Source organism: Microtus oregoni, unplaced genomic scaffold (genome assembly GCF_018167655.1).
Source record: "Microtus oregoni isolate MIOR12 unplaced genomic scaffold, Mior012 000045F_ref0000178, whole genome shotgun sequence".
Taxonomy (NCBI): domain Eukaryota; kingdom Metazoa; phylum Chordata; class Mammalia; order Rodentia; family Cricetidae; genus Microtus; species Microtus oregoni.
This window is the reverse complement of record NW_024543219.1, coordinates 3,395,732-3,420,232: the sequence shown is the minus strand read 5'-3', so window position 1 is coordinate 3,420,232 and position 24,501 is coordinate 3,395,732. Positions and strand designations below refer to the sequence as shown.

General features: G+C 47.2%; 1 protein-coding gene across 1 annotated transcript in view; it reads right to left on the bottom strand.

Moving 5' to 3' along the window:
* Lats2 (large tumor suppressor kinase 2) overlaps nt 1-16,260 on the bottom strand; it is a 49,743-nt gene extending 33,483 nt beyond the window's left edge. Inside the window, exons 1-2 of the mRNA XM_041633966.1 lie at nt 16,127-16,260; nt 3,894-4,435 (exon numbers count right to left, since the gene is read on the bottom strand). Coding sequence (XP_041489900.1) covers nt 3,894-4,232 — 339 coding nt within the window. The 5' untranslated portion in view covers nt 4,233-4,435; nt 16,127-16,260. The remainder of the gene's footprint in view (nt 1-3,893; nt 4,436-16,126) is intronic.
* Between the last annotated feature and the right edge of the window lie 8,241 nt (nt 16,261-24,501).

Genomic DNA, 24,501 nt, shown 5'->3' with positions numbered 1-24,501 from the left:
CCGCTCACCCCTCGTGGGCCTGCTGTCAGGAAGCCACTGTAAGAAGTCACATCCTGGCCACTGCCTATGCTCCCGTCCCTCTGTAAAGAAGGTCTGTTTGTTTACACTCTCTCTACCCTGATCCCATTAAAGATCTGAATTACTAGAGCACATGCGGAGTGGGTTAGGAAAATCACAGAAATCCAGGACCAAGGAACTGTTAAGGACGCGGAGACTATAGGCTGGTAACAGACTGAGCACAAAGCACAGGAGTCTGGGGGAGGGGGGAAATCACTCCTCAAGGGAGGTAAAGCCATTTGGCATCTGAAAGAAACTTCTTATCTAAGTCTTCCTCTAGGGTACACAACCTGAGGAAGGTGCTATAGACAGGAGCCACATGTCTGCACATCCCTCAAGACCTCAGGCTCCACAACACCCGGGGTTCCCTGAGAACAGGAAGTCAAGTAATACCCCTCCATCTCTGGACGCAGAAGCTGTCTACCAACCCAGCAACACCCCTGCACCTTAGCCGTGCCACCTATCAACACTCTGTACCCCCATGCAGGCACTCCACCTGTCACCCAGCAACACCCCTACAATCCATACACTACCATACAGGTGCTCCGCCTGTCACCCAGCAACACCCCTACATCTGTACCATATGGAAGCTCCTGTTATCAAGCAACACCTCTGAACCTCCGTGTACATGTTCTGCCTGTCACTCAACAACTCTGCAACCCTCCTCACCATGCAGCTGCTCCACATGACAATCCTCAACATCCACCTGGTTGTCACCCACTACAGCTTAGGGAGATAATGGGACAGAGATATGCTACCCACATGAACCAAGGCTGCAGAGTGTCACAATGGAACTGGACCCTTACCTTCCAAGGCCTGAATCTCTAGCTGAAGATCAGCTAGCTTCTCCTAGAACAGTAACCTAGTTACCTACTTATCTCAGAAGGGCTTTGTTAAGTTGGGAGCATAGCCCCCAGCCCCTGGCATCCATCTCAGCACCCCTGGCCTGGGAGTTGCTTTGGTCTGGACTCCAAATCCCAGCATGCCAGGACCACTCCCACAGGGTATTTAAGGGGCCTCCCAGAGGAGAAACACATGGTTTTCGGGTCTGCATGGGCTCCCTGCTTTCCTGTCTCCCCGCCATGCACTCAGCCACCCGAGAGCGTCATTCTTAATAAAACGATGGGCATTTTGATTCGGTTTGATTTGACCTAATTAGATTTCTTCTGCCGACGGAGCTGTCTCTTATTATTTTTACTTAACAGGCTTCACGTCATCTTTTACAAAAGTTGGTCAGATTATGTAAGCAGTATATCATTTGGCAAACACATTACATTGAAAATACCCTAACGTCTTTCACTTTTTCCTGATACTTCCATTTTAAGAGGTTTGATTACAAAAGTGCCCATGCATGCTAGATGGGTATAATTAATGTATGAAAATTAATGGGGCACGGGTTGGAGAGATGGCTCAGCAGTTAAGAGCATTGCCTGCTCTTCCAAAGGTCCTGAGTTCAATTCCCAGCAACCACATGTGTTCACAACCATCTGTAATGAGGTCTGGTGCCCTCTTCTACCTGCAGGCATACACACAGACAGAATATTGTATACATAATAAATAAATATTAAAAAAAATTAATGGGGCTGTAAGTTTATAAACTGTGCACATTTAAGATGTAAGTTTATTTTAACATTTAAAAGAAAATGCCCATTTCAAGCAGTCAAGTAAAAATTTTCAACTAGTCATAGTACAAATAATATAGAAAAATACACGTGTGTGCGCACAGGCAATAAGCTATTACTTGTACAGTTAAATGCAGTAGAGCAAAAGGGGAGGGAGGGAGGGAGGGAGGAAGGGAGGGAATGTGTGTGTGTGTGTATAAAAAGAATGGGTTTCAGAAAACAAAGCCAGCACTTTAAGTCAAATTAGTTAAGAACAAATTTGCATCTAAACACTGCACCTGATGGGACTTGGACGAAGAAGACAGCCCCTCACCTGGTACAGCAGATTCTAACAAGAGCGCCAATCCACCCATGCACAGCTCCGGGGCACTGTCACTCTTCCCTCCTGTTTGTGTTCACATAATGACTTTCCCACCAGAATCCTCAGAAAGCAAACGCACTCACTCCTGAGGTGGAGGAAAGTGGGGAGGGCGCAGCTGTTTTAAGTTTTAAAGTAACACTAGACAGCAGACTGAATTATTCCGGGAGCATTAATATGGTAAAAGGGAGGCCTTTCTGCTACAATGAACATAAATTGGATGTTGATGGGCCCTCTGCAAGCATCACGAGCTTTAGCTTCCCTGTATTTATGGTTCATGTATTAGAGAAGCAACCAGTTCATTCCTGGCTCTGCAATTAACACTAATGGGTTTTACTTTAGTCAGGATCCCATCTATACTTTGGATTATTTGACTTCTTTCTCTTACATTTGAAATATAACTCCAAAAACACCAGGCTCTGATTGCCTCCTTTGTTTGCAAGTGATTTACATTAGAAGAGGGTCTTAAAATTTGCTGTTGGCCTGAAAGCCCCCATTCAACCTCACAGGCTGTTTCCCTGGGCTTCCTCCCATACTCTGTTAGGAAACAGCACTTGGCAGCAAACCTAACTGAGTACTCTCACAACGAGACGGGCAGCTGCCCTCAGCCTCCACTGCTAGCGCAGGCCGTTACTCAGGAAGCTGCGCTGCACAGAAGGGGCTCACTGACCAAGCTAATCCAGCACAGCCCGAGTGTCAGAGAGGACAAGACATAAAGGTGAGGTGTTTCACAAACACATCATCCCAGTAATCAATTCTCTAAGATCTGCATCATCAAACTACAAGATGACTGACATTTCCTGTGGAAGTAAAGCGTGACATGGTTAGCCTGTGCTGTGACTGTGATCCAGTCATTAAATTATTTCTAAGAAACTAAAAGCATTTAAGCCAACCTGATGCTCTTTGAGCAAATCTTACTAATTGTCTAAGGCAGCAAGAAGCCTTCACTTATTTCTAGTTCACACAATTGTGACTTTTACAGTGGTACATGGAAGTAAATTATGGGCTTTCACAAGTCATTCCACAACACAACTACATGTCTGCTAGTCACATTTTACTTGGTTGGACACTAGCTCCCTTTCTATGGTCCTGTCCCTCAACCTGGATTTCAGTCAGATCCTCAGACTTTGAGGAGACCCTAACCACGCAGCTCTGAGTCGATGCTGTCATGTAACGCTCTCTGCCCCCTCAGTGCAGGCTCTGACTCTATGCAGCCCCATGCTGATGACTGCCACACTGTCTGGCATAGCTTCTGCCTTTCTGGGCATGGTCATGACTTCTGGAACAGTACACACGCTCTTTTAAATAGGAGAGGACAGCTGACTATGGCGGCACACTCCTACAATCCCAGTACTAGGGAGGTGCAGGCCAGAGGACCAAGGCCAGCATGATATATGAGACTTTGTCTCAAAACAAGTAAGTCAAATAAATCAGAACAAACACAGGTATAAATTTGTCAGAGTAAAATTTTTAAGAAAACAAAAATAATAAACATTAGTAAATACATGTTAAATAGCACTCCTACAGGAAGGAAATAAATGTACAAAGCAAAAACAAGGTAAGAGAAGTCAGGCTCTTCCCCAGAGAAGCTCAAAATAATCCCAAGCAGGTCAAGGAAAGACTAAGAATAGAAGTGGAAGATGGCGTGGCTCAGTAGGGAAGCATAAGAGTGCACAGGGCCCTGGCTCTATACATGTGCACACAAACCATGACGGAACAACATCAACAAGGAAAAGCACCTAAGATCTTCCCTTGGAGATAAGGTGCCCATCAGCTCAGGACACAGAAAAGGGCCGTGTGTTAAACAGTTGAAAGTTTGCACAGAACTGCTGAAGGGTGCTGGCGCCTGAACCCACCTGGTCACACCCGGCGTTCACCAACTCCTGAAGCATCTGCCGGTTTACTTCTGCTGTGGCTGAAGTGCCTGATTCATTGGCAAAAGGCAGTAGGGAATATCGGATTTCCCTGAGCGCTTTTTGGTAAGGTCCAAACTTGGGGGTGGCTCTCATCTGCTGCTGCCTGGAGGCATCTTTGCTCCCCAGGACTTTGGCATCCAGGGAAGTGTCACTGTTTGGTCCCACAGGCAGCCCCTGGGTGGAAGACTTGGACGGCTGCTTTAGCCCCTCCCGGATCTCTTGCAATCGCTGCCGGCTATTTCCAGAGTAAGTTGTGGCAGGAAAAGTCTTTGGCCTCATCGTTAGTCCAGTTTCCTTTTACCATAAATAGAATCTTCTCAATGTGTCTTATTATTTAAAAAGAGAACGGGCAATCACGTCAGTTAATTGTAAACATATTTTCAGAACAGCTTCCTTTCAAACATCTTCTGTCCTTCAATTTCTGTAGTTCCTAAAGAAAACCTAAAATTTTCCAGAGTTTTCATTTTGAAGATCATCATTCCCTGAAAAAGAAAACAGGACAAAAACATTCGTTTGTGGATTTCACATCCTGTTAAAGTTGCTTTGCAGAAGTGCACGGTGATTTGGAGATATTCTACCCAGAGAGTAAAGAAGCAGCGCATTGCCTTCAGAAGCGTCAGTACCATCTTTATTGCTCTAGAGCCACCCTGAGAAAGCTCCTGTAACAGGGAGCCTACAGCTGAGTGCACCCCCACAAACACCACGCGGGGCAACACTGGAGTCTCAACAACTGCCAGCTCACTGTCATGTAATTCTGGACACAGCTTGAGGATTTGGGGTTAAACATACTAAGTACATTTCTGGCTTGTCCCTAATATCAATCAATTTCTGATCCACACCCCTGTCCCTGTGGCTCTCCTCAACATCCTCACCCACCTGTGGCTGTGATCCTTCACATTTTTTGAAAAATTTCCTGATGAAACCCTCTCCAATATTCTGAAAAATAAGGTCAAAACTCATCATATTAAAGGGATCTTCCACTGCAGTTCAAAGCGGTTTGCACTCAGAGGACCAGGGTTCACTTCCCACCACCCACAGGGTAGGACACAACCACTGTAACTCCAGTTCAGGGGATCTAATGCCCTCTTCAGGCACCAGCCACAAGTGTGGCGCACATACATACATGCAGGCAAAACACTCACACGTGTGAAATAGATACATCTTTAAAAGGGAAGCGAGAGAGAGCCAGAGAGTCCCTCTCAGCAAAGTCGTGCTCAGGATGTGCACTGGCACTTGTCCCTGGCCTGGCTAACGTGGGCTGCTCCTCTCGACACTAGTCAGCAACCCCAGCTACTAGCTGCTCCAGGATCACAGGGAGAAGCATGACTGCGACATTCTGAGCTGTGAGGATCTGTGGGTTGAATATATCTCCCACTTACAGTATTTCCAACTTATGATGCATCTATCAAAAGGTAACCCAATCACACACCAAGAGGCACTGGCACCCACCACAGCGAAGCCTCGGCACTCTCCACTGTGCCCACTCACAACTTTTTTCACCCACAGGGGCCCCTTTACCTGTTGTCTTTTGCCCTCCCCCAACTCCCTCTCACTCTACAGAGCTCAGTAAGTTGACTTCAAAGGATAAACTTTTGAGTTTCAATAAACAAGGTTAAAACTGCCTCCTCAAAGAACAGCCTCTAAAGTCGGGGCTTCTAGCTTCAGTAGGTAACCCCACCACAAACAAGACCCTGTTTATAGACACCTTTATGTGTGGTAGAAATAAATAGCATTATCCAATACTGACTACAGGCCAGAGACTGTCACAAGTTTTACTTGAATTAACTCATGTTACATAACCACATAGAGCAGGAAATACTAGAGATAACATTAAAATGACTGCTTTGTATGGGGACAGCGGTCTTTACTGCCACAACTCGCCACGTTATTGGAAAAACTGAGGAGAATCCACAAAAAGAACCAGACTAAATTCTCAACGTGAAATCTCTATTTTAATACAAGGTTTCTAGTACCCTGAGTCACTGAAATAGTTGTATAAGGCAATAAAGAGAGTGGGCTATGAGATCCAGACAGCTGAGCCCCTGGCCCAGGCTGGCTAAGGCCCAGGAGCCTAGAACTCTGCTGGACTGATGTAAAATGGGGCATATTGCAAGCACATGCATTTCCAGGGACTTCCTGGTCTGAGCATCTGTTTTGAAAGACCTAGATCTCTAAAACCATAAGCTCACATTTCAACAAACCCGGAGGGCTCCTGAGATCCCGCAGAGCATGTGCGGAGGGTCCTGGAGAGACTCGAAAGGCTGGGAACTTGAAAGGATACTGCTTTTCGCCCAGAATTCACACAGACATGTGGTATCTAAGCTTTAATTTTCTTCCCTTTCTTTGAAAATACCTATGATAAACACTTGATAAAGGGCACTCAGGGAGAAAAGGTCTGCTTGGATCCAGGTTACAGCCCATCGTTAAATGACACCTGTCAAAAGCAGAGAGAAAATGCAAGCATTCCTGCTCCCTCACTCTGTAATCCGACAGCCCAGGATCCCCCAGAATGGTGGGGCTCACATGAGTGAGTCTTCTTCAGTGGAATACAATACAATCAAAACTGTCTCCACAGACACGCCCACAGGCCAAACTGACCAAGCAATCCCAATAAGACTCTTTCCCATGTGACTATGACAATTAATCTCACAGTGCCCTATCTTTATAAGGCATGGACTTGACACAGTGCGTTTATGCTACCCTCTACTCAGTATCTAGCCTATCCACTCTGCAAACAGGGAAGGAAGTGTCCTTTTTTAAAAAGGTTTAAAAAATTTACTTTCTCCACATAAATGTTTGCCTCTATGTATGTGTGTGCACATGATGCATGCCTGGTTCCCAGAACTGGAGTGAGTGAGACCCATGTAGGTATTAGGGATGGGACCCTCATCCTCTAACCCCTGAGACATCTCCCCAGCCCCTGGGGGCATCTTTTTTGAGAGAAGGCCTTGCTCTATAGCAAATATAGGAACTCCCAGTCCTGTTGCCTCAGCCTCCCCACAGCTTATGCCTACTAAGCTTCAGGCAGCGACAGAATGAGCAGGAACCTCACCTTCAGCAGTTCACAGTGAACTGGGGCAGAGGGTAAGGGAAGCAAGGACTGAGAGAAAGAGAAGCCCAAAGGAGAGGAATCCAGCACAGGATGGAGGATGGAGGGAAAGTCAAAGAAGCAGAAGATAAGGAGTCTGACTGGGGGTGGGGATGGGGGTGGAATTCCAGCTGGAGGGAAGAACGCAGGCTCCTCTACAGTGAGGCTGGGGACAAACCAGAGGATTCTCTTGAAGTGCCTTTAGCAAATGTCATTCTGGTCTCGGTGCAGAGGCCAGGCTAGGAGCAGGGCCCTGGCCAGGAATCTGGGGACTGATTGAGAGATGTGGAACAGGGAAGGGCTTCCGGACCTAGTCACACCAAGCCAGAGGTCTGGGCTTAAAGGCCTAGGTAGCTATCGTCAGAGTCCCAGGTATTTAACCAGCCTGTAGGCTACCCATTCATACATGCCATAGGGTCATCAGGACAGAGAGTAGATGTCCCTCCTGGAACTTTCCTTTAGGAAGTTACGGTCTGTATTTTACTACAAAGGACCCTAGCGGACCAAAGAAAACGAGAGCCCTTTCACACATCTCGCCAGGGCGAGGGCTGTGCAGAAAACAGCAATACAAAGTTCTGTTAAACGAGAGCAAGCCACATTTCTTGCCCATCCCATAGCGAAGGCTGGGTCACGGTAACAAAGAAAGCCCTGGTGGGCTCAGGCCTTCCAAGTTTCCCTGGGATTTGTTCTGAAACAGAGGCTGCTCCCAGGAAAAAAAGAACTGGGGACCACGGGCAATCTTTTCCTAGCATACGATCATTAGGCTCACAGCATTCACAAGGAGCTCAGATGCTCAGAAACTACACCAGTCACATCAGACGGCACACCACCACCCCCCATGCCCAGATCGGGGGCACCCATTTTCTTGACTTCTAATACCTAGGATCAGTCTGACCAGCTTTTGTACTTTCTACCATGTGGTTATGTAGCCTCTGGCTTCTGTTTCACCACTCTGGGCACGACGCTTGCTCACTCATCCATGCCACGCCCTCACCCATCATTATACGGTGCTGGTGCCTCTCAGGTCACACTGGACCACCTCAGGGCCTGGAGCAAGAGGCAGGGGCGAGGGGTCTGCTCTAAGCCCTTGCTTCCCCCATCAGCACTTGCTACGGTTCCTGGGAGGCCATGGGAGCTGATGTGACATCTGTGAGGAAAGAAGAAGATGCGATTCATTTATACTGTGCAGCAGTTCTTGCCCCGGGGTATTTCCCAAGGCTGGCAGGCACAGCCCTGACCACAGACAGCCAACTCTGATGCCGCCTCTCATAACCTGGCATAGAGTGGGACAGGAAGAGTCTAAACCAAAGGGGTGGCAGAAACTGGACCAACTTCCGGACGTGGGAAAAACTGAAATGGTCTCAGCAGCACAGGTCACAGAAGAGGCAGTCACGAGCACTGTGCAGAAAACGTTCACACCACCAGCGACGGTGACTGCTGCCGCCTGTGTCCTCTGAAGTGGCCCAGAGTCTCCAAGTGTGCTAAACACGCACTCGAATGAATGGCTGTACTTGTGGTATGAGGCCCACCCTCATATATGTAGGACTTCTGACAGTCAACAAACTGAACTTCCATACAAGGGGTGCCTCTCACTGCTTAAGAATGAGATTCAGACTGTGCAGCTTAAACTTCAAGACGGAAGACAGACAAAATAACCAATTATTTAAGCACAAATGTGTTAATGAAAAATTGACAAAAACAAAGAATTCTAGGGCTCTAACACAGGCTAGTGTCTGGAAGATAAAGAGAAGTGGCCCGGTCTAATAGCACTGAGAGGTAGCACCCATCAGACCTGGTGATGCTCATAGGAAGGGCTGAAGTAGTGTATCACAGCGATACACACCTAAGGGCTCAGAATGAGCAGTATAACATTTTACTCAGATCAGGAGACAAGAAGCAGCCAAAACTCAGCATGGTAACTGAAGACACCAAGCTGAATACAGAGGCAGAATGTCCATATGTGTCTCCTTTGTCAGTCAGGGTGTAAGGATGGCCTGGGAAACTGAAAACGACTTCTGAGTGTGGAAGAGAAGAGCACAAGGAAAAAAAAAGCCAGTCCAGCCGTGTCCCAAGCCAACTGAAGCCAAGCACTAGGTTGCACAGGTCTGAGCAGTAGCTCAGCTTCAGGAAGTGACCACAGCCCAACAGGCAGGTCGGAGTTAACTCTTAGGTCCCATGCAACTTAAAAGCACCAGGTCTTTCCTTGCATCTGAATGGCACAGGCCTATATGCCACTGAGAAGAGACAATCCTAATACCTGCTGGCTCACTCCCCTGGACTGCAGGCAGGGTCTCCCTGGCTCAGCAACCTAAGGGACCACAACTGCACTTCTACACCAACTCCAGTCTACAAACAATCTGAGAGATGGGCAGATGCATTTTTGTCTGCTCACCCCTCTGCTACCCGACATGCGGTCATATATACCCAGGATATGCCTGTTCAGAAGCAGTCCCCTAGAGCCTCAGCAGGTGCTATAGAGTAGGGAGCACTGGGCTGAGCAAGAATCCACAGGGAAGCCCTTTCTCTAAGCATAACTCCAATGGCCAAAACAAATGTGCCTGAGTGGGGTCAGGCATGGTGGTGCACCCCTTTAATCCCAGCAATAGAGGCAAGTGGATCTCTGTGAATCTGGGGCCAGCCTAGTTTACACAGCAAGTTCCAGGCCAGCCATTACATACTGAGACCCTGTCTCAACAAACCAACCAAGAAAAAAAAGTGGCTGGGGGAAGCTCTCACAAAACTGTCACAAATCATCACATGTCCATGCTGTGGAACAGTCTTTGTACACTGTAAATATGTATTGCTCTCATTGTTAATTTTGGGGCAGAAAATGCTGGGAAGAAGGAGGGCAGAGTCAGAGGGTTACCAGCAAGACAGAAAGGAAGCAGGACATGCAGGAGAGGTAAAAGTCATGAGCCATGGGGCAGAATACAGATTAATATGAATGGATTAATTTAAGTTGTAAGAGCTACTTAGAAATAAGCCTGAGCTATTGGCCAAGCACTTATAATTAATATTGAATCTCTTGTGGTTATTTGGGAGCAAATGCTGGAACATAGAAAAAAACAACCTACATGTCCATGTCCTAGTACTCAGCCATCAGAAGGAAGTCCCATTACAGGCCACATTGTAGATGATCTTAGAAATATCACGCTAGCATTGAGTTGAGTGAAATTAACTGCTCAGAAAATGAAATACCAGAGTGTGTGTGTGTGTGGGGGGGTGGCACACACCTTTGATCCCAGCACTGGGGAGGTAGAGGCAGGCAGACCTCTGAGTTTGAGGCCAGACTGGTCTACATACAGAGCAAATTCCAGGACAGCCAGGGCTACACAGAGAAATCTTTCTTGGGAGAAAAAAAAAAAAAGCATGGAATAATGTACTATTTCGTATATGTTGCATACCTAGAGGGGCAAGTTCAGACACAGAACAGAGATTAATCAGAAGCAAGAGGACAGAAGTGACTGCCTGATGGTCCAGGAGAAAGTAAGTGTTGCTTGTTGCAACAACAAGAATATATTTAATGTCATGGAACTAAACTGTACATCCTCGTAAATAGTTACACACACACGTTTCTCTTTCTAAATGATAGTTCCTAGATGAAAACGTGGCCCTAGTCACTGGTTCCCAAGAGTGGGGCAAAGTCCCACTCAGGCTAGAGTCTAAACTCTAGGGGCGGCTCACACACCATCCTAGCCCTTCTGTCACTCTAATACAGACACTGAAACACCAAGGGAGTGTGTCCATACCACATCCTCACATGTGGGAGCGTGTCCACACAGCATCCTCACATGTTCCACAAACACTCCAAGCACAAAGTCAGTCAGGGAACTGGAGGTGTGGGCAGCACCCACCTAGCAAGCAGGGTCTCTGAGTTCCAGCCACAACTACTCCAACTGCACAATCCACCCTCCCCAAACAAACAAACAAACAAACAACCCACAAAGTTGGGCGCGCAGACAGGAACAGCAAGTTTAGTCTTTGGCTACCTAGTCAATTTGCAGCTAGCCTGGACTACTGAGACCTTGTCTCAAAAGCAAACTGTTAACTAGAGCTAAGAAATACCAAGTGGTGGTAGCCTGGACCAGCAGCAGGGTCAGGGTTTTGCTGCTCCTCCCTCTCCAGGCTCACAAAGCTCGGGAGCAGGGGATTTCAGTGACACCCATGAAGCTGCCATCGGCTTTCTTGTTCTGATTTTTCTCCCCATCTCTCCCCACTTCTGTGGGAAGTGTTGGTCCCAGAACGCCCCAAGAACACTGTCTTCTTAAGAGGTTGACAGCACCCACCAGTGCCCCAGGTCCGTGACGGAATCATCTAGAAAGAAGAAGGCTTTCGGTATCATTAAAAAGAGAATTCTTTTCTCAGCTTGGAGACTCTGCATTTTAAGGTTTAATTTGAAGACAGTTTGTTTTACAGCCAAATCTTGAACTTTTTTTTTAAAGATTTATTTATTTATTATGTATATAGTATTCTGTTTGTCTGTATGCTTGCTGACCAGAAGATCTCGTTACAGATGGCTATGAGCCACCATGTGGTTGCTGGGTATTGAACTCAGGACCTCTGGAGGAGCAGTCAGTGCTCTTAACCTCTGAGCCATCTCTCCAGCCCCCCAAATCTTGAACTTTTAAAAGAATTTTTTCATGGAAACATTCATCAGTCAAATGAAGGCTACAGCTGGGGATGAGCTGCACTGGACTCCCACGCCATTTTAACAAGACCTGACAGATGGGAATTTCTCCTTCATCAATAAGTTTATAAATACGACCCTAAGGAATATTAAATAAAGTAAATCTATTTTTTAATTTGTTTGGCATTAACACCTGATTTAAATGTATTTTAAAGGAAACTGAGTAAGACACTAAAACTGAAAACCTGAAACAATTTAGTCAACTCACACCTGCGATCCCAGCATTTAGGAGCCAGGACAAGAAGACTGTCGAAAGTTCCAGGCCAGCCCGGCCTACATGGTGAATTCCAGGCTAGCCACAGCTTCCCAAAGAGACCCTATCTCAAAGAAAAGCAAAACAGAGACCCCCAAACATAAAACCTGTAACAACTCACAAGACAAAAGCATTTCACTGCAAAACTGAGCCCATTAGCAGACCTTCTGCTTAGCTGGGCCGACCAGCAACCCAGTGCGGCATTTTAAGCATTCCTTCTATGCTTCCTCCCAAACCCAGTCCAGCCCTCGGCCTGATCCTGGAGAATGCTAGCAGATGTCCAAGGATTCTTACTCTCCCTTCTGCTTCCCAATCCAACCCAGGCTGCATACACACACCAACCAGCAACCACCGAACCAGCCAAAACCTGTACCTGGTAGGAGAGTGCTAACGACACACACTGGCTCTAGTTTAACTCAGGGGTTTTATTTTAATTATAAAATTGTTTTCCCTTTGTTTGTATGTATGTGTGTGAACATCACAGCACACCTGTGGAGGTCAGGGACAGCTTACAGAAGTCAGCTCTTTCCTTCCTTCTACCATGTAGGTTCTGGGGACTCAAACGCAGGTCACAGGCTTGGGGCGGTGTGCCAGCCTTGTTTGTAACATGGTCTGTGTGGCCTGGGCTGTCTTAATGCCCCCACATTGGAAGGGCAAACAAAGGCCACCCCGCTATCAGTTCTCTTCATTTGCTCACATGGTTCAGGGGTTTGGGGGAGTGGGTATTTTAAAACACTATTTCTTGGACCAAAACCTCCAGTTATTATTTAAATCACATTCCCACTAGAAGCAACGACGAAACTAAATCAAGTGGACAGGTCAGGCCTTGAGCCAGACACTAAATGTCAGCCTCGCATACCACCCCAGTCCCATCCAGGCCGGAAGGCCACAGGCTGAAACTGTCCCTGCTCTAAGGAGGGCAGCGACTATCTTCCTAGAGGTTCAGGAAAACACCATTTTCCCACTCTCCAATAACCAGCATACAGCCTTGGGTGCCTGTGCAGTGGCCAGAGGAGCCAAATGCACTCCTCCCTGCAGAATTCCTAAGAATGAGTAGCTAAAGAGTACAGGGCAGGCCACTCCCAGCAGGGCTGCACATCTCTGAGCAAGCTGTGCTTCCTCTGCACCCACCCCCCTCAAGTTCCCCCGTATTCCCCATTTGGGAGTCAGAATGCATATCCCATTGGAGAATCACAGCCGGTGATCAACCCAGCTAAAGAACCATGTGTGGCCGGGCGGTGGTGGCGCACGCCTTTAATCCCAGCACTCGGGAGGCAGAGGCAGGAGGATCTCTGTGAGTTCGAGACCAGCCGGTCTACAAGAGTTAGTTCCAGCCGGGCGGTGGTGGCGCACGCCTTTAATCCCAGCACTTGGGAGGCAGAGGCAGGCGGATCTCTGTGAGTTCGAGACCAGCCTGGTCTACAGAGCTAGTTCCAGGACAGGCTCCAAAGCCACAGAGAAACCCTGTTTCGAAAAAAAAAAAAAAAACAAAAAAAAAAAACAAACAAAAAAAAAAAAAAGAGTTAGTTCCAGGACAGGCTCCAAAGCTACAGAGAAACCCTGTCTTGAAAAACCAAAAAAAAAAAAAGAACCGTGTGTGTCCGCCTGTTGACGCAAGAGTCTTCCAGGCGGAAGACCACTTAGAGAAAACCCTCGAGAGGGAGGAAGAGCTGAAGGGCTCTGGCTGCTGGAGGAGTGTGGAGCTAATAATCTTGGAGTCTCCAACTTCCACGTAAAGGCTTGAACATACGAGTGAAGAATGTGTCCAGGGAGACAGACAATGCTGGGGAGGGTGCAGGTGCTGTCTGGGAGACTTTTAATATTTAAGAAAATAAAGCAGAAGAGCCAGGAGGTTGGGTGGAGTTCATTAGTAATGGGAAGCGCTAGCTCTCAGCATTCTGGCTCCAGATAACTGCTGGAGGCAGGGAGCTTCCTGGTCTAAACCCAGGCCTACTTCAGTCAAAAGCAACTTCCACTCTTCAAGGTCTGATCTGTGCGGTCTGCAATGGTATCTTAGCAATCAGGGCCAACAAGGAAAGCAATGAAATAAAACGGCTTTCCTTCTTCAGCCAGAAAAATCCCATGTATGCCAAATATTGGCACATAAACAAAAAGTACTTATTAACTTTACAAAAAAAACCCCACCACTCTTACAATTAAGTCGACTGAGTCTAGACATTAACCAACATAAAGTATTTGCCAAGTGAATGGCAAGCATTAAAGAATGCCAAATTTACTTCCTAATTTTAGCATCACCACCAATTATCTTGATTTCCAACATTACTGTTTTATTATACCTTCAAGATGAGACAATAAATCAAGCACCATTCGGCTTCAAAGCATTGAGCTCAGGGACAGCAGCAACCCAAGCAGATCCTTAAACACTCAGGGCGCCCCTCAGAGGGTGGCACTGAACTGACCAGGGAAAGGAACAGCCCTCTACTACTGGAAGAGGTACTTCTCCACACGCCAGCTGCTTCAGGGGAATCAGCAACCCACAGGCTTTTTAGAAGGACGGAGATTTCTGGGAATTCCTACAGCTTCCACAAAGCTGACCTCTGAGGACTACTTTAAAGTCTACCCATTTGCAGAACTGATTTAGTCAAGACAATGTAAATACATTGCCTTCATCAACTGCAGTCCTTCGAGCATACTATTTTTAAATAGTATAGAATACTGCCTGGAAGTTTCATATTACAAGCACGAAATAGAAAACGTTGTGTTGGTCTGGATTTCCCAACACAAACACAACACCCTCACCCCACGTTACCCCCCGCCCCCACAAAGCTCCCCAAAAGCTTTCGTTTACACGCTTAGGGTGGATTTACCAGTTCCAACCCCTCCATTCCACTCTCCAGTGGGCTTTAAGTACACAGGGCAGGCTATTTACAACACAGCATTTAAAATAACAAGGCATTTTATTGTAACGTGTTCCCCGCCCACCACTGAAAGTCCCTCCCACCAAAGCTGTGATTTGCTAAGAAAAGAAATACCGACAGACAGCTCCAATTTACACTTAATACTATTCCAACGAGATGGAGAGGCTGAAGAATATAACTCTTGGCTCAAAACTTCGGGGATTCTGTAACTGTTCTAGGAACTGCACAGCAGCCTCTGTTGGTACCATACGCAGCTGACACTTGAAACGCGGTAAAAGTTCAGCAATTTCAAAGGAACCATGGTAGATTTGTTCCACAGTCTTCTCTAGACCGGGATAACGAGACGATATTTTACAAGAGGCCGAATACTGTAATGTTTTGTTAATTGTAGTTAAGTTAAAACAGGCTTCCTAAGCAGCGTCTACATTCCTGTACTGGGAGATTTTTGTTAACGCCTTATTACAACAGTTGCCAAAAAGGGGGGGGGGAATCATAAAAAGTGGCTTAATCTCCAGATTTAGCCCTCAAAAATGGTGAGCATCATTTAACCAAGGGTTAAACTAAAAATACGGCGCAAGATTTCCCACAAACCCCTAAATAAACAGCCACATTACAAGCAAGCAGAAAAGGTTTAAAGAAATAAAAGTCCTCCCTTAAACTTTTTGTCAACAAAATCTGCACGTCCCGTTCTCTCCCGTCCCCTCGCAGGCATTTGTTTTCACCCGGTGGCCTCGAGTACGAGGCCGGTAGCGGAGGTCGCCCCGGGTGAGACCCGGGCTCCGCAGGCAGCTGCTCATATGTGGGTGACCTGGGCTGGGGACCAGCGCTACGAACTCAGGCCGCTGAGTGGCGGAGGGGAGGAGCAGCCGAGGCCGGCCGGGGAGAAGTCGGCTCCGGAGAGGCGTTACGCAACGGCCCCGCACCGGACGGCGCGGCCAGGGACCGGACACCGGGCGGGGACTGCGCCGCCGAGGGCTCGGGGAGGGACGGCGCGCAAGGCCGCGAGCGCGCGTGGTGGACGGCGCGGCGCTCCGGAGGCCCAGGTTGGGCGGGGTCGGCGCCGCGGGACGCGGGGTCTCGGCCTCCGGACGCCGCCGCCGCCGAGCACAACAAAGCCGTCCCACCGCCTCCACCCACTGCCTCGCACCCGCCCGATACCGGCTCGGTGGACTCTCCGCGGCCCGTAGGGCAGCTCGACCGCGGGACCGGGCGGGACCGCGCGGGCGGAGCCCCGTCCGGACAAACTTCCCGGCCGCGGTCCCTCACCTCCGGGAGTGCTCTACACCCTCGGCGGCATCCTGGCCCGCGGCTCCGGGACCTCGCGCGCCGGGAGACCGGGCGCCGGTGGCGGCAGTGGTTGCTGACCCCGTAGGGTCAGGGGAGCCCGGAGAAGCGGTGGCGGCGCTGGCGGCGGCGGCGGCTCCATCTTCCCGGGGCGCTCACGCCGCGGTTCCGACGCGAAGACCCGAGCGGGACATTCGCTACATTGTTGGCATTCCACGGGCGTCACGTGACCCCTCCTCCCGCGTCACTCCCGGCCGCACACCAGCCCGGGCGGGGCGCCCGCGGCCTCGTTCCCCGCCGCCCGCCCGCTCCGCCTCGCCGGCCGCTTCCTGCGCCGCCCGGCCCGGCCCGGCCGCCGCCACCTGCCCTGCGCGCGGTTCGTCTCGGAAGTCGCCGCTTCTCCCAAGCTCCTCGTACCAGTCGGCTAAAAAAAAAAAAAAAAAAAAAAAAAAAAAAAGTTCACGGGCTCCTGCCAGCCACGAAAAGTAGAGCTGGCTCTTGAGACCGGGGCGCCGAATAAAAAACCGGGACGCCTGACAATCCGTGCTTACTTAATAGGACCCAGTTTAACCAGCTTTCTCCCCAGGCACGCATTCTGCAAAGTGCCTTGTGGTTTTAGAGAACAGAACACTACGAACCAACCAGAGAGACAGGCGCTTACACTTCGGCCACTCCTTTAGCCTCCATTTGGGGATTTGGTCCAGGGACAGATGCTGAGAAGAAATAACAGCGTGGAAGCCAAGTCCTCCATCTACTATTGGCTCTCTAACATCACACTTCCCACCACCTACGGTCTGTGGTAAGTGATGGTGAGGACTAATGGTTTTTAAAAGTCAACCTGGTTTCCTCTTTAATTAACAATCGTGACATTTGAAGTTTCAATTCCGGAAGAAACAATAACGAAGATCGTTTGTTCCAGCTTTTATTTTTATTTTTGTACTGGGAAAGGAACTCAAACTGTCCTGTACTAAATTCAGCGGAACTCTTGTCCTGATTGCTTAAACCACTCGCCAAACCTTTAGCCCTGAACTGCCCCCTTTCCCAAATCCCTTGTCTTCCAGAGAATCTCCTCAGTTCTCATTTCTCCACCCATTGAACTTTAATAATTAGCATTCATTTTCTTTTGTCAGTCTGACCCTGAGTGCTTACACTGACATCTTGCAGGGTAATGGGAACCCAATGCATCGCCAACAATTTAGTCTGTAGAAGAGGAACCCACTGACAGACACCTGTGTACCCCTCCCCCTACGGCAAGCACACTGGCAGCCTTCACTGTGTGTTTAAAGTTCTTGCCTCTTGCCCTTTAAAGGTGTAAGAAACTTTGATCAAGCGAACTGTTAGTGGTGCACAATTATAAGCCCAGCCCTAGGAGGCAGAGGCAGGTGCATCTCTGAGTTCGAGGCCAGCCTGATCAACATCGTGAGTTCCAAGACAACCATAGCATCTCAGAGAAACCAGTCTTGAAAAACAAGAAAAACAACAAAACAAAAGAAAGAAAAACTTTACTCAAATAAAAAATGCTATAAAATGGTGTCATGGTTTAGATTGTAAACGCCCCTCAAAAGTACACATATTCAGGGGGGCCATGGTGGCGCACGCCTAATCTGAACAACTTGAGTGTGCAGCAGCAGAGAAGGAAAATTCACGTGGTGGTATACATATGGGCGCGAAGGAACTGACTTTGTTTCTGCCAAAGGATAAAGGACTGCAGATAGACTTCAGAACAAATGTGAAACAAAGAAAAGCAATTTGCAAAACTGTATATGTTATAATACTATATTCATAAATACACAGAACCTTTTGAACCTATACCAATATCTTGGGTGAGTATAAACTCTTACACACCAAATTCATGACAACACTGGCCTATGTAGAGGGAATGGAAATTGGACTGAGGAGAGAAAAATCTTCAACCTAATCTATAGTGCTTGATTGGTTTAATCAAAAAGATGACAGTGGGGCTTGGAGAGATGGCTCAGTGGTTAAAAGCATTGGGCTGCTGTTCCAGAGGACCTGGGTTTGAGTCCCAGCACCCACATGGCAGCTCACAACTGTCTGTGATCTAGCACTCTTGCTCAAACTACACATGCAGGAGGAAATGTCAATGCATATTAAAAAATGTTCTTAAAGATGAAGGTAAATTGTTAACATTTAAAAATGTTTTTCCCTTTAGATTTGTGTGTGTTTTGCTTGACTGTAGGCATGTGCGTCCCACCAGTACCTGGTGCCCATGGGGGCAGGAAGGGCACTGGGTCCCCTGGAACCGGGATGGCTGGCACTGAGTCACAAACACCTTGAAGTTTTAAAATGTTTTTAAATGCATGTATTTGAGACTAGAGACAAATTGAAAACAGATGTCGAAGACAGCCAATCAACTCAGGCATTGTGGTGCATGCTCATAGTCCCAGCACTCATGAGGTGGATACAGGAGGATCAGAGGTTTAAGGTCATCCTAAGCTACATAGTGAATTCTAGTCCAGCTTTAAGGCCAGAGACCCTACCTTTAAAATAATAATAATAAATATAATAATAATAATAAACTATAGTCTCTGAATATAGTGATTCTAGGTGATTTTTTTGTTGTAACTCTTGATACATCTGTAGTAGGACAGTCCACAACAAAAATATTTTTAAATTAGTGAACTGTGTACACTCACATGATGTATGTAGCTGAGGAGAGAAAGATAACACAGGGTCAGCTGAGCACAACATCATTCATGACAAAATGACCATGTATAGACTGATACATTATTTGTGTGTTCTGTGCCATAGCCTTCTCCTTCCCAGGGATACGCTGGTGTTTCCGAGTTATCTAATCTCCAAAGTAACCTGTTATTAACCCTTTCTGATAGAAAACGACCTTGAAGTGCAGAGAGCCAAGTAATTTGCCCAGGATTAAAGAGCTGGGATTTGAATCTAGATAGCGCTAACTGCAGAGTTTAGGAGCCCTGAATTACTAGGCTCTCTCGAGGTAATCACAAGACGTCATGATTACAATGTGCTTATAAATACGGAAACAAGTCAAATTAACCCCTTTATGCATTTAGTGTTGCTGGTTTGTTGTTGCATCACTAGAGGTGGCAGCCAGGGCTCCCCAGGTGCTAGGCAGACCCTCCCACTGCCACTAAGCTATACCTTGAGCAATGCCTGGAGACAGGAGGTGTCAGGAGGAGAGGAGCACAAGAACCCAGGTCTCTAGCATCAGAGCAGAGGGCTGTCATAGACCTGGCTAACACTGGAAGCCTGCTCGCCATGGAGGCTCCTGAGGTAAGGATACAATAGTTTTAGGTGTTCGCCCGAGTAGAATATCCCCTAAGACTCACACCCTGCTCACGCTGTCTCTGAGTGATAATTTACTCAGCCTCTTCGTACTGCAGCTCTTGCTACAGTAGGTGTTCGGAGAGCAGGCTCTGGTCTAAAGCTTATGCTTGGCCCTTATATGTCGCTTGTGTGACTGAGACTTGTGACATCTGTCTCACCGAAAAAATGGTTCTCTCTGGACAGTCGTAAAAACATAGAGCAAGCCGGGCCGTGGTGGCGCACGCCTCTAATCCCAGCACTTGGGAGGCAGAGGCAGGCGGATCTCTGTGAGTTCGAGACCAGCCTGGTCTACAGAGCTAGTTCCAGGACAGGCTCCAAAACCACAGAGAAACCCTGTCTTGAAAAACCAAAACCAAAACCAAAACCAAAAAAAAAAAAAAAAAAAAAAAAACCCATAGAGCAAGATGAGATCACAAAAGACCCGGATGACTGAGAAGAAGGCATGCCACACTGATTCTTTCCAGTTGGGGGTTGGTTTAGCCCATATGTTTTGTCTCATTAGCCAGACCACAGCTTCCTCCACGACCATAGACTGTTCAGAATGTCTTCACTGACGAGCAAAGCAGATATGCTTTAAAGCCATCTTTAGTTTGCCAAATATCAGCACCTGAAGCATTAACTGTTTCTGGTCGAGTGTGGGGGTGCAAACCCGAATCCCATCACTCAGGGATTGAGGAAGGAAGACTGAGAGTTCCAGGCCAGCATGGACTACGTAGAGTCCTGTGTGCTGGGCTGGGTATGAATGAGCGGAGTGGACCTGTTCACCGAGGCAGCTAGGGAACACTCCTCCATTGTTCTTTGGCTATTTCAGTTCTAAAAACAGAGAACTTTGAGAAAAGTTAACCATGTCACTTTTGTTACTTAGGTGTTTTTTTGTTTGTTTGTTTTAGAAAAGGCAAAATAACCACAACAAAAATTACCATCTTAACCCAGGGCCTTTCAAGCACTCTACCTCCGAGGCACATTCCTAGTCCTTAACCATATTTAAGTATTTTGCTCAATAATGAAACGGTTTGGATGTCAGAGCTAAATCCCTAGAATATCAGCTGTCTCACTCACTGTACAGTGTTAAAGTTGGGGAGGTGAACTCTTCCCTGATTTTAAATTATTTCTAGTCACTTCTAGATATTGTAGAAGAGAGGCCCTCCTAGAAAAATGTTCACAAAGTCATGCAGAGGAGCCGGGCTGCGGTGCCTTACACCTTTAATCCCAGCACTCGGGAGGCAAAGACTGGCAGATCTCTTGAGTTTGAGGCCAGTCTGGTCTACAGAGTGAGTTCCAGGACAGCCAGGGCTCCACAGAGAAACCCTGTCTCAAAAACAGAAACAAAAATAAAGAAAAACAGAAGCTACGCAAGCTTCCCATGTCTGGCTGGAACAGTTCAGGTGCAAATCCCTGAGACCTGCTCTTCCAGATGCCTGCAGGGATGCTAAGGCATTTTCATTCTCCGAATAGCCTCTCTGCTTCTCAGATGAGTAATAAAGTATGCGGTTGCATCAGCCAGCATTGCTCAATACTCTGAGATTTGTTCCCAGGAAAATTCAAAGCAGCAACTTCTGCTTTTACACAATTTCTTTTAAGGATTCATGTTAGGGAATTGGTCGACATTCTCCTGTACAGCCCCTCTTGCGCTCTCCTGGTTCTGCTCGACTGTACTTGAGGATTCTTCATTATGTTTATGGTTGGCTGCAACGTCCGTCACATCCAGAGATGAACAGAATGCTGCTATGTCTGTATCTGGAAATGTTCCACTGAAAGGGGCTACTTTACTTCTGTATGCTCTGAAACCTTCCATTAAAAAGTGTAAAACAAGGGGGGAGGCATACATTTAATCCCAGCTCTAGGAGACAGAGGTAGATGGATCTCTGTGAGTTCAAGGCCACCTTAGTCTATAGAATGAGTTCCAAGTCAGCCAGACCTACATAGAGAGATCCTGTCTAAATAATAACAAAAACATAAAACACATAAAGCAGGGACTAGAGAGATGGCGCAGTGGTTAGCATGGCTCTTCCTGAAGACCCGCCTACCTGGCAGCTCACAGCTGGCTGTAACTTCAGTTTCAGGGGATCTGATACCAACTTCGGGTCTCTGCAGGCACCAAGACACAAAAGAGGTACACAAACATACATAAGAGAAAACTTCTTTGTTTTGTTTTTTGAGACAGGGTTTCTCTGTAGCTTTAGAGCCTATCCTAGAAAGAACTCTTATAGACCAGGCTGGCCTTGAACTCACAGAGATCTACTTGCCTCTGCCTCCCAAGTACTGGGATTAAAGGCATGTGCCACCACCTAGCGAGAAAGCATTTTTTTAAAAACGAATTGAAAACACTTGAAACAGGCTAGGTATGGTGGGTGGTGCACATCTTTAATTTCAGCACCTGGGAGGCAGGGGCAGGAAGATCAATGTGAGTTCCAGGCCAGCCTGGCCTGCATAGGGAGAGATCTTGTCTCAGAAACAAAGACTAAAACACAATGAGCCGGTGCCTCTGGTCCACTCTGCTCCCAAACTTCTGGGCCTGAACGGTGTTGCTGCCTAGTCTCCCAGTCACTGAGTCTATGCCCTAGGAGGTTCAGGCGGCTCATTAAAAACCTTTGTTTGTTTGTTCATTTATTTTTGAGATTGGGTCTCACGTAGCTGATGATGATCCTGGACTCTTGATCCCCTGCCTCTGCTAACTGCTATATGGTGTGCTGGCACACCTGCTAACAGTTTGAATGGACTGTTTTGTAGCAGGTGTGGGTAAAGTTTATAAAGAGTAAGTCCAAGGCCTTTGTCTTATCACAGCCAATTTCTGTAACAAAATGAACATTTCAGAGCTCTTGTGGGAGCATCCCAGCCTGTCTAAATTTACAATAAATCGTTAATTGTATAACTGATGGTAAAGGAAATGTTTTTGTGATCTCTTTTTAAGTTTGACTTTAAAATGAACTCTGAAGTGCTGTTTGGGTTGTTAGCAGTTATGTTAACAACAAACTATTTCCATTAATCTACCAGATACCGGATGAGAAACAGAAAAATGGAGTGTGTTATCATTAGATGCTCGATGAACCTTGCTAGAAGAAAGCCTGAGAGATGGCGATAAGTTGATTCCTCACGCAAAAGTGGGAGCAGGCCTGTGAGGCCCTGGCTGCCAGGGCTTCAGATTGTGTTAGGTCATCCCTTGTGGAAGGCCCAGGAAAGTTGGAACTGGGCGAATGCCCCAGTGCCAATCCCTTGCAGAAGGACAGAGGTGAGAGGGAGTACCAGCTTGAAATATGCTTGGTAGAAAGGGAAAGCGGCTGAACAGTCAGGAGGGAGGCTGGCATTTGAGGCATGCAGAGAATGGACTGGCCAGAGAGAGGGAGGATGTTAGAACAGCAGGGATACCAAGTAAACAAAGCGAGGAGAAGAGATGACAGAACTTTGTGATTAGGTACGGCCAAATCTAAAGCCATCACGGTAGTAGTGGATATCTGTGGTCCCTAGCTAGCCAAGGGGCTGAGGTGGCAGGGTCCCTTGAGCTCAGAAATTCAAGGTCTGCTTGGCCGATGACCCTGAATAAAAAAGCAGACCACAACCACTGCCATCAGCTACGAACCTGGGTATGGTGGGCACACCTGTGATGCCGGCACTTGGAAAGCGGAGGCAGGAGAATCAGGAGTTCATGGTCAGCCTAACTACACTGTGAGTGCAAGGCCAGCCTGGCCTACAAGACAGCCTACCTCAGAAACACAAAATAAAGCACAAAACAAACAAATTTAAAAAACACCATCCCTTGAAGCAATGAGAAAGGAACAGGGGACCGCAGTGCCCTCCTGTGTCTTTTACCAGCGGTTAGAAGTCAACCAGCCTCCTCTGCACGTCCGCCAGGATGTGCTTGCTGCTGTAGGCCACAACCAACAGGACCACTTGAATGGAACCTCTCAAGCTCCCTGTGGTAACCTGGTTTCCTCAGATATTTTGCCATAGTAACAGAAAGCTGACCAACATGTTTAAGGATGGGGTTAGGATTTGTGTCAGTGTGGTAGCTACCACAGAATCTAATCCCTTATCTAGTGCCCAGAGGCCACTTAACCAATCTATGTCATATAATAGAAAGGACAGACAGAAGCCCTGCTAAAGACAAAAACAAAATAATCACAGCACTTGCACCCTTCCTGTGTCTTCTGAAATTAGAATAGCTGCCTCCCTTTGTCCCTTCCCCACTTCCATATCTTGGTTGTGAGTCTAGCTAGCCTTTAACAGCTGAGCCATCTCTCCTGCCTTTCTTCCTTATTGCTTTTTCCTATTTTTTTTTTTTTTCGAGACAGGGTTTCTCTGTGGTTTTGGAGCCTGTCCTGGAACTAGCTCTTGTAGACCAGGCTGGTCTCGAACTCACAGAGATCCGCCTGCCTCTGCCTCCCGAGTGCTGGGATTAAAGGCGTGCGCCACCACCGCCCGGCTTTCCTATTTTTCTTGCAGACAATTTTACTATATAGCTCAGACTGACAAGCTTGTGATTCTTCTGCACCAGTCTCCCCAGGGCTCGGATTATAGGCGCACAAATCCATCAAGTATTTGAATATGGTTAACAGGAAATAGAATCCTTAGCATATAGTTGATTTTAATCAGTTATATTTCATGCCTTTTCAAAGAAGAGGACCTTAGAACCTAGGAATCAGTAGCGGTATAACAGTACTTTCTAATCAGAACCGCCAGTCCACAAATAACGACACAGAAACTTATTGATTATGAAAGCTTAGCTTTTGGCTTAGGCTAGCTCTTGTAACTTAAATTAACCCATTTATATCAATCTACATTTTATCAAGAGGTGTTACCTCTCTTCCATCTTGCACCTCCTGTTTCCTCTTCATGTCTCCTGGCATCCCTTCTCGAGCTTAGCTTCTCCTCTCTCTCCCTCCCTGGAAATCCCACCTATATCTCCTGCCTAGCTATTGGCCATTCAGCTCTTTATTACACCAATCACAGGAATACATCTTCACACAGTGTAAACAAATTTTCCACAACAAAAAGGTACTTTTATCTGCAAATGGCTACTGACCCAAGGTCTTATTTTT